The following is a 15,985-nucleotide window of genomic DNA, read 5'->3' as shown; positions in this document are numbered from 1 at the left end:
AAACTGCAGACCGGTCAGTTTAAAGTCTGTCCCAGGGAAGATAATGGAGCAGGTAATCAAGGAAATCATAGGCAAACACTTGGAAGGTAATAAAGTGATAGGGAATAGCCAGCATGGGTTTGTGAAGAACAAGTCATGCCAAACTAATCTGATAGCTTTCTTTGATAGGATAACGAGCCTTGTGGATAAGGGAGAAGCGGTGGATGTCATATACCTAGACTTTAGTAAGGCATTTGATACGGTCTCGCACGATATTCTTATTGATAAACTAGGCAAATATAACTTAGATAGGGCCACGATAAGGTGGGTGCATAATTGGCTGGATAACCGTAGTCAGAGAGTTGTTGTTAACGGTTCTAAATCCTGCTGGAAAGGGATAACAAGTGGAGTTCCGCAAGGGTCTGTTTTGGGACCCGTACTGTTCAATATCTTCATCAATGATGTAGATATTGGGATAGAGAGTACGCTTATTAAGTTTGCAGATGATACCAAACTGGGTGGGGTTGCAACTTCTTTGGAGGATAGGGACATAATTCAAAATGACCTTAGCAAGTTAGAGAAATGGTCAGAGGTAAACAGGATGAGGTTTAATAAAGAGAAATGCAAAGTGCTCCACTTAGGAAGGAACAATCAGTTCCATACATACAAGATGAGAAGCGACTGTCTAGGAAGGAGCATGGCGAAAAGGGATCTAGGGGTCATAGTGGACCACAAGCTGAATATGAGTCAACAGTGTGATGCTGTTGCAAAAAAAGCAAATATGATTCTAGGTTGTATCAACAGGTGTGTTGTAAGCAAAACTCGTGAAGTCATTCTGCCGCTCTACTCTGCACTAGTTAGGCCTCAGCTGGAGTACTGTGTCCAGTTCTGGGCACCACATTTCAAGAAAGATGTGGAGAAATTGGAAAGGGTACAGAGAAGAGCGACAAGAATGATTAAAGGTCTAGAGAACATGACCTATGAAGCCAGGCTTCATGAACTGGGCTTGTTTAGTTTGGAAAAAAGAAGATTAAGGGGGGACATGATAGCGGTTTTCAAATATCTAAAAGGGTGTCACAAGGAGGAAGGAGAAAATTTGTTCCTCTTGGTTTCTGAGGACAGGACAAGGAGTAATGGGCTTAAAGTGCAGCAGGGGAGGTTTAGATTGGACATTAGGAAAAAGTTCTTAACTGTCAGGGTGGTCAAATATTGGAATAAATTGCCAAGGGAGGTGGTGGAATCTCCCTCTCTGGAGATATTTAAGAACAGGTTAGATAGACATCTGTCAGGGATGGTGTAGACGGAGCTTGGTCCTGCCTTGAGGGCGGGGGGCTGGACTCGATGACCTCTCGAGGTCCCTTCCAGTCCTATTATTCTATGATTCTATGATTTTTCCAAAGGAGGTGAGAGATGTTCCTAGTGGGCGGAGAGCTCTCCCTGCAGCTGCCTGGGCTGTCCCCTCTCCGTGGGCACGCCCCGGGCTGCCAATCCAGCACTTTTGCTGGTGCTAAATTCACATCCAGTAATGAACCTGGAAGTCCAATTAGTCTGCAGCATCCCCCCATGTGGCTTCCCAGGGCAGCTGTACACAGACCCCCCATTCCCACTGCAGCCGCCCATCCCTCCTCTCAGAACACTGACTGCACCAGAGATGTATTCCGTTCCTATGACAACCCAAACAATATTACCTTGACTTAAATGGATTCAGGCGATATTAAAACCGGCCTCTTTAGGAATTCCTAGTGTTGGAGGGGCTGAGAATTTTAATTTTGTGTAATGCGAGCTGACACCGTGTTTATGAGCTGCTTGCTGAATGTTTTCTTCAATTAGTACAAAGCAGAGCAGATTTGTTTTCGGGGCTTAGCTTGGGAAAGGGAGGGTGTGGGGCTCCCAATGCCTATGTGAGATTGAGTTCTGTTACAACAGCTGTGCATCCCTCAGCCGATCGCAGCTGGGAAGGCCTTCCCGTGAAATCCAGGTGAGGTGGCCAGCTCTGACATCTGTCTCCAGGTACCTTTGCTCCACCTAGTAGGTCTCACCCTTTCCCCTGGCGTTCATGTTTCAAACCATTGCATGCATACAAACACACCTGTACATTTGCACTCTCAGATAGTCCCCTGATCTTGTGCATATCTCTACCTTACCCTGTCCTGTGCAGGATCACGCCCAAAGCAAGTTTTAAGTTGGGAATTTTCCCTTTTCTCTACCCCTCCAAAGCAATACTGAACAATCAGCCTGCGGAACTCCTTGCCACGATATATCATTGAGGTCAAAGGCATGGAAGGAATCAGGACTAGAAACAGCTTTGATATTTCTCTGGATAATGAGAATTTCCATAGCTGTATAATCAGGATCCCTAACTTCAGGGGGGAGAGCTAGACCCTGCAGACTGGCTTGTATTCCTAATAATTCTGTAGAGCTAATAGTTCAGCTTTTGCGTCTCTAGCTGCATGCTGGGCCCAACCCTCACTTTCCAAAGTCCCCGTGTCTGGATGCACACGAATGGCCGGGTCGGGGACCGGGTGTGTTACAGGAGTGTGACTGGCCCTGCGGCTCCTGGGATGAACCAGCTGAGACTAAACATGGTCCATAGATCCAGTCTCTCTAGCAACCAAGAGAGACTCATGTCACGGTGGGGTGGTCTCAAGGGCGGCACATAAAAAAAGGAGTCACCTGCCTAGGGGGGAAGTTTTGCCACCCAGAGACAGTGAAAGCCAATGTATTTAACAGGTAGAGGAGCTTGGATTGAGATCTAATTCCAGATCAGAGGCTGGGAACAATCAGTGATCTGCCTTATCACAGACACTGGAGCATTTTTCAGCAAGCAAAGGCACAAGGTCCAATGCCTGGGCTCTGCAAATGCAAACTGGAAATGAGTAATTAGCTGGTAATTAGACATTGGAACAGCTTCCAAAGGGATGTGGTGGGTTCGCTATCACTTGGGGTCTATAAATGGAGACTGGGCATCTCTTTCTAAGAGAGACGCTTCAGCCTACCACAGACTATTGCAGGAAGCTCTGGGTGAAACTGTCTGGCCCGTGCTCTGTGGGACGTCAGAGTGCATGGACAGGGAACTCCCTTCCGGTCCTAAAATCTAGGGACATAACTAACTCGTTACTCGGCAATAGGTCACATGCTTGTAGCTGATCTCAGTTAACATGGAAAGGTTTACTTTTTCCTCCCACCTTGGCTGCCGGTGTCAGCGAAGAGTAGATCTGTATGCAGCCTACCTCTAGGCCTGTCACTGGCACACACCTCCATGGGCTCCTGTGGGTGGGTCGGGGTTGCTTTCTCAACGTGGGCTCAGTGGCACTTTTTTCTTTAGGCAGAACATTGCCATTTCAAACTCAATCATTGTAAGTAAAACATGAATCGCAGAAGGGCTGGGGCGGGGCTCTGGCGCGCACTGGCGAGGAACCCAGACGGGCAGAGAAATCCCAGCACGCAGCTCCAGCTGGAATGTCCCGGCACGTCAGGCAAAGCCAGCCCGCAGCTCCGCTCCACGGTGGTATTTGGAAGAGATGAGCTCTCCCCTCTAATCCTCCTCTCCATCCAGCACCGCAGAGTTTGCCAGGAGGATTAACCCAGTCTTGTTCTCAATCCCAGTTTATGAGTTCCCTGCTGGTGGGGAAGATCCTGTGTGTTTAAACAACAGACTAATTAATCCCCATTTTATTACTTTCTCTTGTCAAGTGGCTAAATAGAAGCTGTCAGCCGGCAGCCACCGTGCTCACATTTGTTTAGATCCCAAATTACTTCATCAGAACCATCTGCTCTGAACGCCGGGCACGCAGCGATTGTTTATTTCTCTCTCCGGACACTGCCAGGGGCACAAACCACCTCCCCTGGGCTCCCCGGGCAAGGTCTGTCGCGTCCCGGGGCTAAGGTGTTCAAAGGAGCACAGGGTCTCAAGGGACGACTGAGGCCAAAGGAACAGGCTGCGCACATTCACTGGCGCGAGAGGGTGATATCGGCCTGAATGAGCCTCCAGCACCAGGAGAGGCGCTTGGCACAGCTCAGCCCTGTCCAGGACCAGGAGGCACTGTCGGGCGGAGAGGAAGGGCAGAGCTGGCTGGGGAAGGTGGAAAGAAAAGCAGGGGCCTGGAACAGTGACCTAGCTCAGAGGAAGCGCCCCCATTAAGGGTTAGTTATGAAACCTGCAGGGAAGGTTCCTTAGCGAGGGTCGGTGATGCAGCCCCTTGGAGTCCACCAAGGCCCTTTCAGACGGGCAGATGACCTGGCCCCTGGTTTCCATATTCCCTGGCCCTTTCTTACCCCCTCGCCAGGTCTCCGAGCTGGGAACCCAAACTCACTTGCTCTGAGCAGTCGGAGTCTCTTGGGGGCGCCTGGCAGGCCCGGCCCAGCCCTGCCTCAGGGGTGGCAGGCCTGTGTCGGCTGCTTTTCTGCCCACCCTTAGCCTGAGCCCCCGGGCCTGTCTGACTGCTCTGGCCCCTCCCTGACCGCACAGGCTCTTCCAGACCAAGTGCAGCAGCTGCCTGAAGGCGATCGCCCCCTCGGAGTTCATCATGCGGGTGCTGGAGAACGTCTACCACGTCCACTGCTTCTTCTGCTGCGAGTGCGAGCGGCGGCTGCAACGGGGAGACGAGTTTGTGCTCAAGGAGGGGCAGTTGCTGTGCCGCAGCGACTATGAGAAGGAGAAGGAGATGCTGAGCGCCATCAGCCCCACGCCCACCGAGTCGGGTGAGGGGCACGGGGGGAAGGAGGGGCAGGGGCAAGTGGACTGAGGGGGCAAGGTGGTCAGGAGAGCCACCCGCTCAGCACTGCTCTTGTAGGTGTCGCGGGGACGCTGCCTGCTCCCCAGGGGCAGGAGAGACATGGGATGCCCGGTCCGGGCTAGAGCCCTTGGGCTGATCCAAAGGTGCAGGGAGGCGGGAAGAGGGCACCAGAAGGGCCGGCTCGGGTGGGCGGATACGGGCCCGTTGGTCTGCTCGGGGCCAGCGAGTGGGGAATGCTGCCAGGCTACACAGGCCTGCACCATATCTCAGGCCAGGGCCCTCGCCGAGGACGCAAGGGACCAACGCCCAAAGGGGAGGGAGTTTCCTGGCTCACAGCAGCTCAGCCTGCCGGTAACAGCTCACATTTCCCCTTCCAGTGAAAAGTGAGGATGAGGAAGGCAGCCACTCCCATGGCAGAGGCAGCGAGGAAGGCAAGGACCACAAGCGCTCCAAGCGCCCACGCACCATCCTCACCACGCAGCAGCGACGGGCTTTCAAGGCCTCTTTCGAGGTTTCCTCCAAACCCTGCAGAAAGGTAGAGTGGGGGAGGGAGACCCCAGCCAGGGCCCCCATCAGGGCCTACAGGCCTGGAACCCCCGGAGACCGATGGCTTCGTAGCCCACTCCCAGCCAGGCTGCAGAAGAAGCATTCCCAGACTCGCTCGTGAGACACTAACTCCCAAAGGGGAGACCAGGTTCCTTCTGACAGGGCGTGGGGCCCGGCAGCAGCGTGGCTCACACACCGTGGCTTCACGCTGACTCCCAAAGGGGAGACCAGGTTCTTTCTGACAGGGCATGGGGCCCAGCAGCAGCGTGGCTCATACGCCGTGGCTTCACGCTGACTCCCAAAGGGGAGACCAGGTTCCTTCTGATAGGGCGTGGGGCCCGGCAGCAGCGTGGCTCACATACCGTGGCTTCACGCTGACTCCCAAAGGGGAGACCAGGTTCTTTCTGACAGGGCGTGGGGCCCAGCAGCAGCGTGGCTCATACGCCGTGACTTCACGCTGACTCCCAAAGGGGAGACCAGGTTCCTTCTGACAGGGCGTGGGGCCCGGCAACAGCGTGGCTCACACACCGTGGCTTCACGCTGACTCCCAAAGGGGAGACCAGGTTCCTTCTGACAGGGCGTGGGGCCCGGCAACAGCGTGGCTCACACACCATGGCTTCACGCTGACTCCCAAAGGGGAGACCAGGTTCCTTCTGACAGGGCGTGGGGCCCGGCAGCAGCGTGGCTCACACACCGTGGCTTCACGCTGACTCCCAAAGGGGAGACCAGGTTCCTTCTGACAGGGCGTGGGGCCCAGCAGCAGCGTGGCTCACACACCGTGGCTTCACGCTGACTCCCAAAGGGGAGACCAGGTTCCTTCTGACAGGGCGTGGGGCCCAGCAGCAGCGTGGCTCATACGCCGTGGCTCACACACTGTGACTATTTGCTGGCTTTTCCTGTCCGCCGTAGCTTTAAGCCTTAGCACCACTTGGCAGGCCGCTTGTTTTCATATCTGTGCAGACGCTCAAAGAGAAGCTGCACACCCGGGGCCAGATGTTCCACCACCCGGCATCTTGCGCTGTCATTTCTGCCATCAGAGGAGGTGCCGTCAGATCCGGGCGCTCTCCACTCCCACATTCCGCTGGGGCGAATGATGGTGCCAGGTGAATGAGGCCCAGTCTGAGCCGTGTCTCCTCCTCCTGTGGACTGGGAGGGGCATTTATCACACTGGGCAGGTGCCTGGAAAGTCATGGTGCCTCCCTTGAGGGGATCCCAGTGTTAGCACAGGAGCAAAGTGATAAATAGGAGATGGGGACCCTGCCCTGCCCCTTGCGGGCACAGCTTCCTGCATGAAGCAAGAGATTCCTCCTTAGATGCTTTTCTGTGCCAGGCATGTTTCTAAACTCTCAAGAAGGGCTGGCTTCTCTGCCGTGCTTCCAGCCCTAGGACAGACGAAAAGACAGATGCGGGGCAGGCACGTTACGTACAAGTCAGCACGACTTCTTGTAGGCAGCAGAGTCGCTTTTCAGCAGGTGTGAATTGGATGCACAACGTTAGGGACACTCTTGTAAACCTCAGCTGGGTTGATCATTTGCCAGCGCAACAACACTCTCACCTGCCTGTTCCAACCTCTCTCCCCTCTGTGGTAGGTGCGAGAGACTCTGGCGGCTGAGACAGGCCTGACGGTCCGGGTAGTACAGGTCTGGTTCCAGAATCAAAGAGCCAAGGTGAGCGGCTGCTTCTCTTGTTGGCACCAAGCTCTCGACCCTGGTTCTCAATGGCACTGGGGCCTTTTGTACCATTCTGGCAGCGTCACAGGGCAGAAAAACCTCTGAGATTTGCCAGCTGCGGTGGAAAGACCCTGCTCCCAGGGTATCGCCCAGAGGGGTGGAGGCAGGGCCTGGCTCTGATGTTCGGTGTTTCCCAGGGCCGGTGGGGCAACAGGAAACCCTAACAAGACCCCGCTCCGGGGCTAGGGTCTGCGGAGGGAAGGATAAGGCAGCTGCTCAGCAGGGCGCTTCCCCCGCCAGACCCTTGCTTGCTTCTCCTGACAGATGAAGAAGATCGCTCGCCGGCAGCAGCAGCAGCAGCAACAGCAGGAGCAGGAGCAACTGGGCAACCCGCGTTTGGGGGCTGGCCGCGGGACGGGCCGCAGCAGCAGACAGAGCAATGACGACAGTGAAGGTGAGGCATGGCAGAGGCTTGCGGGTGGCGGCTGGCAATCTGGGACTGGGCGGGTGGGGTGGAGCCCAGGCTGAAATAGCAGGGGCGCTGCACGGAACTGCCGTGCGGTGGTGCCGCCATGGGGAGAGGCGATGTCCAGGTTCGCTCCTGGCAGACTGTTGGAGGGAAAGCTGGCGTAATGCGTAAAGCACAGGACTGCTCTGCTCCAGTCCCTTTGAGCCCTAGGACCAGTCACTGTCTCTCCGTTATGAGAACAGCCCCTCGGGGGTCACAAAGCCTGGAAATCTCTTCGTCCTTGCATGTAAGGAAGAGGCTGTTAAGAGCGTGAAAATGATCAGCTGTGCCCTTTGCGGCTTCCGCCCATTCCAGGTCAGATGTGTCTGGCTGCGCAACAGGGCTCAGTTCTGGCGGGTTGGGGTTCTCTCCAGCTTCACTTTCGCATACCAAGCCAATGTTTCTTGCATGGCCCTATGACCTTTCGCTCCAGGATTAAGCGTCCATGGCCCCAGATGTACAGTCCTTCCCTACTCAGCCCCTGAATGAGAGTGCAAACTCCTACTGCGATCGACTCTATGGACCTGTCACGAAGCAGCAGTCGCACTCTGGTGGCAGGACAAGACCTTTGATTTTGGGTGCTCCGCATGGGCTACCTAAAAAGGGCCCAATGTCTAGGGGGCAGATACTCAGCACCTTCTGGGTCCCCTTCACGTGTCTCAGGGGCACCCAAAACTCACCAGTCACTTCTGAAAATCTTTGGCTTCAGTTCCATAGTGTGAATGCATGGATTTCAGTGGAGTCACTCCCGGTTTACACCAGAAGGACTGCACACAGAATCTGACCCGAAGTAACAGTTTTTTATTGCTTGTGTGTGCAGGGCCCAGTACAATAGAGCCCGATCCTGTTGGGGGCCCATGGGCACCACTACAGTATAATGCATAACAGCATGTTACCTGGCTAGATTTTACTCTGTTCCCACTTTGTACCCACTGCTTCCGCCTGTTCCATTGATTCCACATTAGATGGAGCAAGTGTTCATGGACTAGATGGGCTCATGGTCCCATACCCCAGGATTCCCCAGCAGCAGCTGCTGCCGCTGGATCAGAACAGCTACAGCACAGACTTGTACAGACAAGGGCTCACGCCACCCCAGCTGCCGGGAGACCATCTGCATCCCTACGGTAAGCGAGTAGCAAGGAGGCTGGCATGACTCAGTGCCAGAGTGGTGCTCAAACCGCAGCATGGCACAGTAGGACCCTGTCCCACTGTTATTACTGCCTGGCATGTGCTCACCACAGCCAGTGCAGAAAAAGATGCCAGGCAGGACGTGGCCGCTGCACAGAGAGCACTGTATTTAAGGAGGTAAATCATGTCTTATGCCCTTTTACTCAAAGCTACCCTGAGAAGGTGCCAGTGAAAGAGGGGGTCTTCCAGGACAAGCAGAAATAGCCCAGCAATAGGGGACAGGTCACACCCACAGCGTCTCACGAAGCCACATCTTTCTGGTCTAGGGCTCACAGACTGGACTCATTTTCTGGGCAGTGCGGGAGGAGGGGATGATACGGCCTAGGGTGAAAGTCAGGGCCAGCGTAAGGTTGGTGCATCACAAGACCCCGTTCAAGTGCCACTTCTAAGACCTATTTTGAAAGTGTGAAGAAGTTAAAAATGACTTAGACAAGTTAGTCCCCAGGGCCTGAGGAAATGCATCCTAGAAGAGCTGGTAGAGAAGATCATTGAGCCAATACTACTACCTTTGAAAAGTCATGGAAGACACGGGAGATTCCAGAAGACTGGAAAAGGGCAAATCTAGTGCCCATCTATAAAAAGAGAAGTAAGGACAACCCAGAAAACTACAGACCAGTTAGTTTAACTTCCATGCCAGGAAAGATAATAGAACAAATAGTTAAGGAATCCATTTGCAAACACCTAGAAGATAATAAGGTGATAAGTAACAGTCAGCATGGATTTGTAAAGAACAAAGCATGTGAAACCAACCTGATAGCTTTGTCTGATAGGATAACAAGCCTTGTGGATAAGGAATAAGCAGTAGATGGGGTATAGCTAGACTTTAGTAAGTCATTTGATAGTCTTTCATGTCCTTCTTGTAAATTAACTACTAGGGAAATACAGCTTAGATGGGGCTGCTATAAGGTGGATTTTCAGAGATAATTATCAACCGTTCAAAGTCATGTTGGAAAGGTATAACTAGTGGGGTTCCACAGAGGTCTGTTTTGGGACCGGTTCTGTTCAATATCTTCATCAGCTATTTAGATGATGGCATAGAAAGTACACTCATTAAGTTTGCAGATGATACCAAGCTGGGAGCGGTTGCAAGTGCTTTTGAGGATAGGGTCATAATTCAAAATGATCTGGACAAACTGGAGAAATGGTCTGAGGTAAACAGGATGAAATTCAATAAGAAGAAATGCAAAATACTCCACTTAGGGAGGAACAAGCCATTTCACACATATAAAATGGGAAGCGATTGTCTAGGAAGGAGTACTGCAAAAAAGGTTTCTAGGGGTCATAGCCGGTCACAAGTTAAATATGTGTGACACTTGCAAAAAACCAGCAAACATCACTCTGAGATGTATTAGCAGGAGAGGAGATGTAAGTAAGAGATGAAAAGTCATTTTCCCACTCTATTTTGTGCTGCTTAGGCCTCAGCTGAAGTATTGTGTCCAATTCTGGGGACACCACATTTCAGGAAAGGTGGGGAGAAATTGGAGAAGGTCCTGGGAAGAGCAACAAAAATAATTAAAGGTCTAGAAAACATGACCTGTGAGGCAAGATTGAAAGAACTGGGTTTGTTTAGACTGGAGAAGACTGAGAGGGGACATGGTAACAGCTTTCAATTACCTAAAACATTGCTACAAGGAAGAGGGAGAAAAATTGTTCTCCTTGACCTCTGAGGACAGGACAAGAAGCACTGGGCTTAAACTGCAGCAAGGGAGGTTTAGGTTGGACATTAGGAAAAACTCCCTGCCTGTCGGGGGTTAAACACTGGGATACATTGCCCAGGGGGTTGTGGAGTCTCCATTACTGGAGATATTGAAGAGCAGGTTGGACAGACACTTGTCAGGGATGATCTAGATGGTGCTTGGTCCTGCTGTGATTGCAGGAGGCTGGACTGGGTGCTGGGCCAAGGGGAAGGTTGGGGGAAGGCTAGTCCTTGTGCTGGGCCTTGCCCAGGGATGAGGGGGTGGTAGGGCTGCCAATCACACAAACCCAAACATCCTTGCCCCACGCCCTGCCCTGCCCCTTCTCCAAGGGCCCACTTGTGTCCCACCCCTTCTCCATGTCCCCTCCCTCCCTCTCTCACTCTCCTCCACCGTCACTCACTTCCTCTAGGCTAGAGTATGAGGCTGGGTGTGGGCTCTGGGAGAAGGCTCAGGGCTGGGGCAGGGGTACGCCAGGGGTGTGGGCTCTGGGAGGAGGCTCAGGGCTGGGGCAGGGGTACGCCAGGGGTGTGGGCTCTGGGAGGAGGCTCAGGGCTGGGGCAGGGGTACACCAGAGGTGTGGGCTCTGGGAGGAGGCTCAGGGCTGGGGCAGGGGTACGCCAGGGGTGTGGGCTCTGGGAGGAGGCTCAGGGCTGGGGCAGGGGTACACCAGGGGGTATGGGCTCTGGGAGGAGGCTCAGGGCTGGGGCAGGGGTACACCAGGGGTGTGGGCTCTGGGAGGAGGCTCAGGGCTGGGGCAGGGGTACACCAGAGGTGTGGGCTCTGGGAGGAGGCTCAGGGCTGGGGCAGGGGTACACCAGAGGTGTGGGCTCTGGGAGGAGGCTCAAGGCTGGGGCAGGGGTACACCAGGGATGTGGGCTCTGGGAGGAGGCTCAGGGCTGGGGCAGGGGTACACCAGAGGTGTGGGCTCTGGGAGGAGGCTCAGGGCTGGGGCAGGGGTACACCAGAGGTGTGGGCTCTGGGAGGAGGCTCAGGGCTGGGGCAGGGGTACGCCAGGGGTGTGGGCTCTGGGAGGAGGCTCAAGGCTGGGGCAGGGGTACACCAGGGGGTATGGGCTCTGGGAGGAGGCTCAGGACTGGGGCAGGGGTACACCAGGGGTGTGGGCTCTGGGAGGAGGCTCAGGGCTGGGGCAGGGGTACACCAGGGGTGTGGGCTCTGGGAGGAGGCTCAGGGCTGGGGCAGGGGTACACCAGGGGTGTGGGCTCTGGGAGGAGGCTCAGGGCTGGGGCAGGGGTACGCCAGGGGTGTGGGCTCTGGGAGGAGGCTCAGGGCGGGGGCAGGGGTACACCAGAGGTGTGGGCTCTGGGAGGAGGCTCAGGGCTGGGGCAGGGGTACGCCAGGGGGTGTGGGCTCTGGGAGGAGGCTCAGGGCTGGGGCAGGGGTACGCCAGGGGTGTGGGCTCTGGGAGGAGGCTCAGGGCTGGGGCAGGGGTACGCCAGGGGTGTGGGCTCTGGGAGGAGGCTCAAGGCTGGGGCAGGGGTACGCCAGGGGTGTGGGCTCTGGGAGGAGGCTCAAGGCTGGGGCAGGGGTACGCCAGGGGTGTGGGCTCTGGGAGGAGGCTCAGGGCGGGGGCAGGGGTACACCAGGGGGTGTGGGCTCTGGGAGGAGGCTCAGGGCTGGGGTAGGGGTACGCCAGGGGGTGTGGGCTCTGGGAGGAGGCTCAGGGCTGGGGCAGGGGTACGCCAGGGGTGTGGGCTCTGGGAGGAGGCTCAGGGCTGGGGCAGGGGTACGCCAGGGGTGTGGGCTCTGGGAGGAGGCTCAGGGCTGGGGCAGGGGTACGCCAGGGGTGTGGGCTCTGGGAGGAGGCTCAGGGCTGGGGCAGGGGTACACCAGGGGGTGTGGGCTCTGGGAGGAGGCTCAGGGCTGGGGCAGGGGTACGCCAGGGGTGTGGGCTCTGGGAGGAGGCTCAGGGCTGGGGCAGGGGTACACCAGGGGTGTGGGCTCTGGGAGGAGGCTCAGGGCTGGGGCAGGGGTACACCAGGGGTGTGGGCTCTGGGAGGAGGCTCAGGGCTGGGGCAGGGGTACACCAGGGGTGTGGGCTCTGGGAGGAGGCTCAGGGCTGGGGCAGGGGTACACCAGAGGTGTGGGCTCTGGGAGGAGGCTCAGGGCTGGGGCAGGGGTACACCAGAGGTGTGGGCTCTGGGAATGGGTTTGGGCACAGGGGCTCAGGGTTGGGGGTTAGGTGTGTCAGAAGGTGCAAGGGGTGGGCTCAGAGCTGGGGCAGGGGGTTGGGTGTGGCAGGGATCAGAGTGCAGGCTCTGACAGGGCGGCATTTACCTCAGGTGGCTTCAGGTCCCAGACAACAGGGCAGTGGAGCTAAGGGAGCTCCCTGAGCCGCTCCTGGAAGTGGCCAGTGCCACCCTGCAGCCCCTAGGCCGGAGCCGGGAGGTGGCTCTGCATGCTGCCCGCCGTTCCTGGACAATGGGAGCTGCAGAGTCATTGCTCGGGGATGGGGCAATGTGTGGAGCTGCAGGGATGTGCCAGCCACTTCCGGGAGCAGTTCACGGACAGGGCAGGCGGGGAGCTTGCCTTAGCCCTGCTGCGTGGCTGAATTTTTAGTGGCCAATCTGGTTTGGCTCCGGGAGATGGAGCTCGATTCTGGGAAGCTCCCGGACAAACTGAGAGGCTGGGCAGCCCTAAGGGTTGGGGGTGGCCCTGCCCAGCGAGGCGGGGCAAGGCGGTGTCTGGGCCTCATGCTGGACTCTGCTCAGGGGTCCATGCCACTCGAGAACTGTCCTGTGTGTGTGGTGAGTCAGGCAAGGGGATGTGGGCCGTGCTGAGGCTTTTCTCCCGTTTCCCTCCCTCCCCAGACTCGGAAGGCGTTTTCCATGACATGGACAGCGACAGCATCAGCCACTTGGGAGACTGCCTGCTGTCAAGCGGGGAAGCCAACCTCCTGCAAGCCCGTGTGGGGAACCCCATCGACCGGCTCTACTCCATGCAGAGCTCCTACTTCACCTCCTGACCGTGGACAAAGCCCCGGTTCATTGGGACGCGCCTGGACAGTCTCTGCTCTGAATTCACAATGAGCAGCAGGGAGGAAAAACCCTCCCAAGAAGTTCTTTGAACCCTGCGCAATGACGGGGGGCTGGGTTTGCCACACACAGAAGTACTAATTCAGGAGGACCTTCCACACCCGAGAACTCCACTGCCCTGCCTCGCCCTCCTTTCCTCTCGCCACCGCCACGCAGGTGGTAGGATGTCGTTTAGTTGTTTGTCCCGTGTCCCGTCTTCAAATGAGACTGGCTCAGCTGCCCAGAGTCAGGCTTGGAAGCAGCATCGCCTCTGTCGGTTGCAGTTACTTAAACCTCGGTGCAACCCATTCAGTGGTGGTGCCTGTGTCCTGCCTCCACCTGGCCTGCATCCTTTTCCTTGGGGACAGTCACCGACTGAGGATGCCCCTGCCTGAGATTCCTGCCACTTTGGAGGCTGCCTCAAGGGGGCTGATTTAGGCTTTTTAAAGGCTGACACCATGGAGAAATGCCAGAGTGGATGGTCCCTGGGGGCCAGGGCTTTGCTTGGGTATTTGCCCCTAGGAACAAAAGATTTGTTGGTCTTTGTTATGATGTGAGGAAGCCAAGAACACATCCCGAAGAGAGAGACGCATCTAGAACGCCTAGCAGCCCCTCCCGGCTCCCTCTCGGAGGAGGCCCACTCCCTCGGTTCCAAGTAGAAGGAAGATCTCGCTCTCGCAGCCGTCGCGCTGCCGATGCTGTCTGCACAGGCGGCTGTTTGTTTCTTTTAAAACAAATGGTGTGAACAGAAATTATTTCCAAAAGTTCTTACCGGCTTCCCCCTCTCCCCCCCCCCCCCCCCCGCCTGGGGTTCCATCTCCAGTGGGATTCCCCTCCCTCACTGTCCACCCAGGTCACGGCCCAGCATTAAGCTCCCCTCGCGAGTGAGAAGAGGAAAGTGTTCAGTGAGTTTCTGGGAACGTGCCCTGCGCCGAGCCTCTTCCACGCCCAGGGGCTGAGTTCCTTCGTGGCGCTGAAGGCAATAGCTACAACGCCCAGATTCTGCTGCGCGACAGAGAATTTCTTCTGTGGACGGGAAGGAGCAACATGTTTCTCCAAGCAGGGACGTCTGGCAAGCTCTCGGTGCAGGGCTGGGGATCAGGAGGCAGGTTCAGGGTTATAGCACCGACGGTTTATAAAAGATGCAGCGGACAGCAGCGGGAGAGAGTGAGTGGAAGTTTAAATCAGAGATTTAAGGTGAAAATTCTTTACTCACTCGCCCAGTATTTCATGTTTCCAATGCTACACCGGCAGAAATGGCCCATGGTTCCCTGTCAGTCCCCTTTTGCCCAGGCTGGTGGATGAAGAGCCTCCCAAATCTGCCTTCCTTCAGTTGTTCAAACACTCCCTGAGAAGAGGATGTCGCCAATGGAAAGTGATAGCTTGGATGTTTAAACCCTGAGCCCTAGCATTGCAAATCCAGCAGAGAACCTGGCTCTCTGAAGTTTCTGGATGTCGTGTTGATTTTGGTTCTAAGTTCCTCTGCCTTCTCTGTCTGGTTCCAAAGTTAGGCAAACCCTTCTCAAAAGGAGAGGCAGGAAAGGCTACATAGTTAGTATTGCTGTATTGCCTGGGGGTGGGGCATTTGTGAACATTAATACTCATGAGCTTTGAGAGCACAGGAGACCCATTCCCAACATGTATTGACCTCTGTCAGGAGCTCCCCATCTAGTCAAGGGACTGGGCACATAACTGAACTAAAACCTGCCTAAAACTCACACCATCATTGCTTCCCCCGCTAATACAGGCGTATAAATGTGCCATTCACCCACTGGCAGGCCCTTTCCCCTTTGTTTACGAGACTTTACTTTTTATCTGTATTCTCCCTCCATCATCACAGCAGTATTGGATAATTTTTTACGTTCAGGCAGTTGTGTAAATAGTTTACAGACATTTTGATGTTTCATTTAAGGGGACCTGGCAATTTGTGAGTTACCTCCAGCCACACAGGCAAGTTCTATGGAAGCAGGGTTTCTCTGCTCCTTCCAGACGGAGTTGCTGCGCTCAGTCCATCTCCACCTGTTGCATGTCCATCCGCCCATAAGAAATGAGATGCTAATTCCCAGCTTTCTTTCTTTCTTTCTTTCTTTCTTTCTTTCTTTCTTTCTTTCTTTCTTTCTTTCTTTCTTTCTTTCTTTCTTTCTTTCTTTCTTTCTTTCTTTCTTTCTTTCTTTCTTTCTTTCTGTGGCTTTTGCACTAGAAATGGTCTCAGTTTAGATTAAGTTTTACGAGAATGTTTCAGTGAATCACGTGCAAATTGATGTTTCCTCCAAGTGCTGGAGGCAGCTTCACCTCTGCAATCCTACCCTTGCTCCCATTGTGATCCAGTGCTGTAACGTGCCAGTGTTTTTGCATGTACATTTGGAAATAAAAACAAACTTAAAGCTGGTGTCTAAAGCTTGCCTCAGAACAGACAAACTCCCCATCACTCTGCTTAGCTCAGCTCCAGGTAGGCCTATCCATCGAGCTACTCTCTGTGCAAGCCCATAGGCATTTGGCCTGAGTTCTTCAGGGGGACATTAAATCAGAACCTCATCTTTTCCAGGGACCAGACTTCCTGGGGCTAGACACAAGGAACTAGGACTAACAGCTATTCTTACTTTATAAAGAACCAGCAAACACAACACCA

At 55.0% G+C, this 15,985-nt stretch overlaps 1 protein-coding gene across 5 annotated transcripts in view; it reads left to right on the top strand.

Moving 5' to 3' along the window:
- LOC102445048 (LIM homeobox transcription factor 1-alpha-like) overlaps positions 1–15,734 on the top strand; it is a 61,549-nt gene extending 45,815 nt beyond the window's left edge. For all 5 annotated transcript variants that reach the window (XM_075902482.1, XM_075902484.1, XM_075902483.1 and 2 more), the window contains 6 exons: positions 4,448–4,680; positions 5,093–5,250; positions 6,851–6,928; positions 7,256–7,385; positions 8,405–8,563; positions 13,153–15,734. In XM_075902482.1, the coding sequence (XP_075758597.1) occupies positions 4,448–4,680; positions 5,093–5,250; positions 6,851–6,928; positions 7,256–7,385; positions 8,405–8,563; positions 13,153–13,307 (913 nt within the window). In that variant the 3' untranslated portion in view covers positions 13,308–15,734. The remainder of the gene's footprint in view (positions 1–4,447; positions 4,681–5,092; positions 5,251–6,850; positions 6,929–7,255; positions 7,386–8,404; positions 8,564–13,152) is intronic.
- Positions 15,735–15,985: the final 251 nt, after the last annotated feature.

This window comes from Pelodiscus sinensis, chromosome 19, assembly GCF_049634645.1.
Source record: "Pelodiscus sinensis isolate JC-2024 chromosome 19, ASM4963464v1, whole genome shotgun sequence".
Taxonomy (NCBI): Eukaryota; Metazoa; Chordata; order Testudines; family Trionychidae; genus Pelodiscus; species Pelodiscus sinensis.
This window is presented reverse-complemented; position numbering and strand designations above follow the sequence as displayed.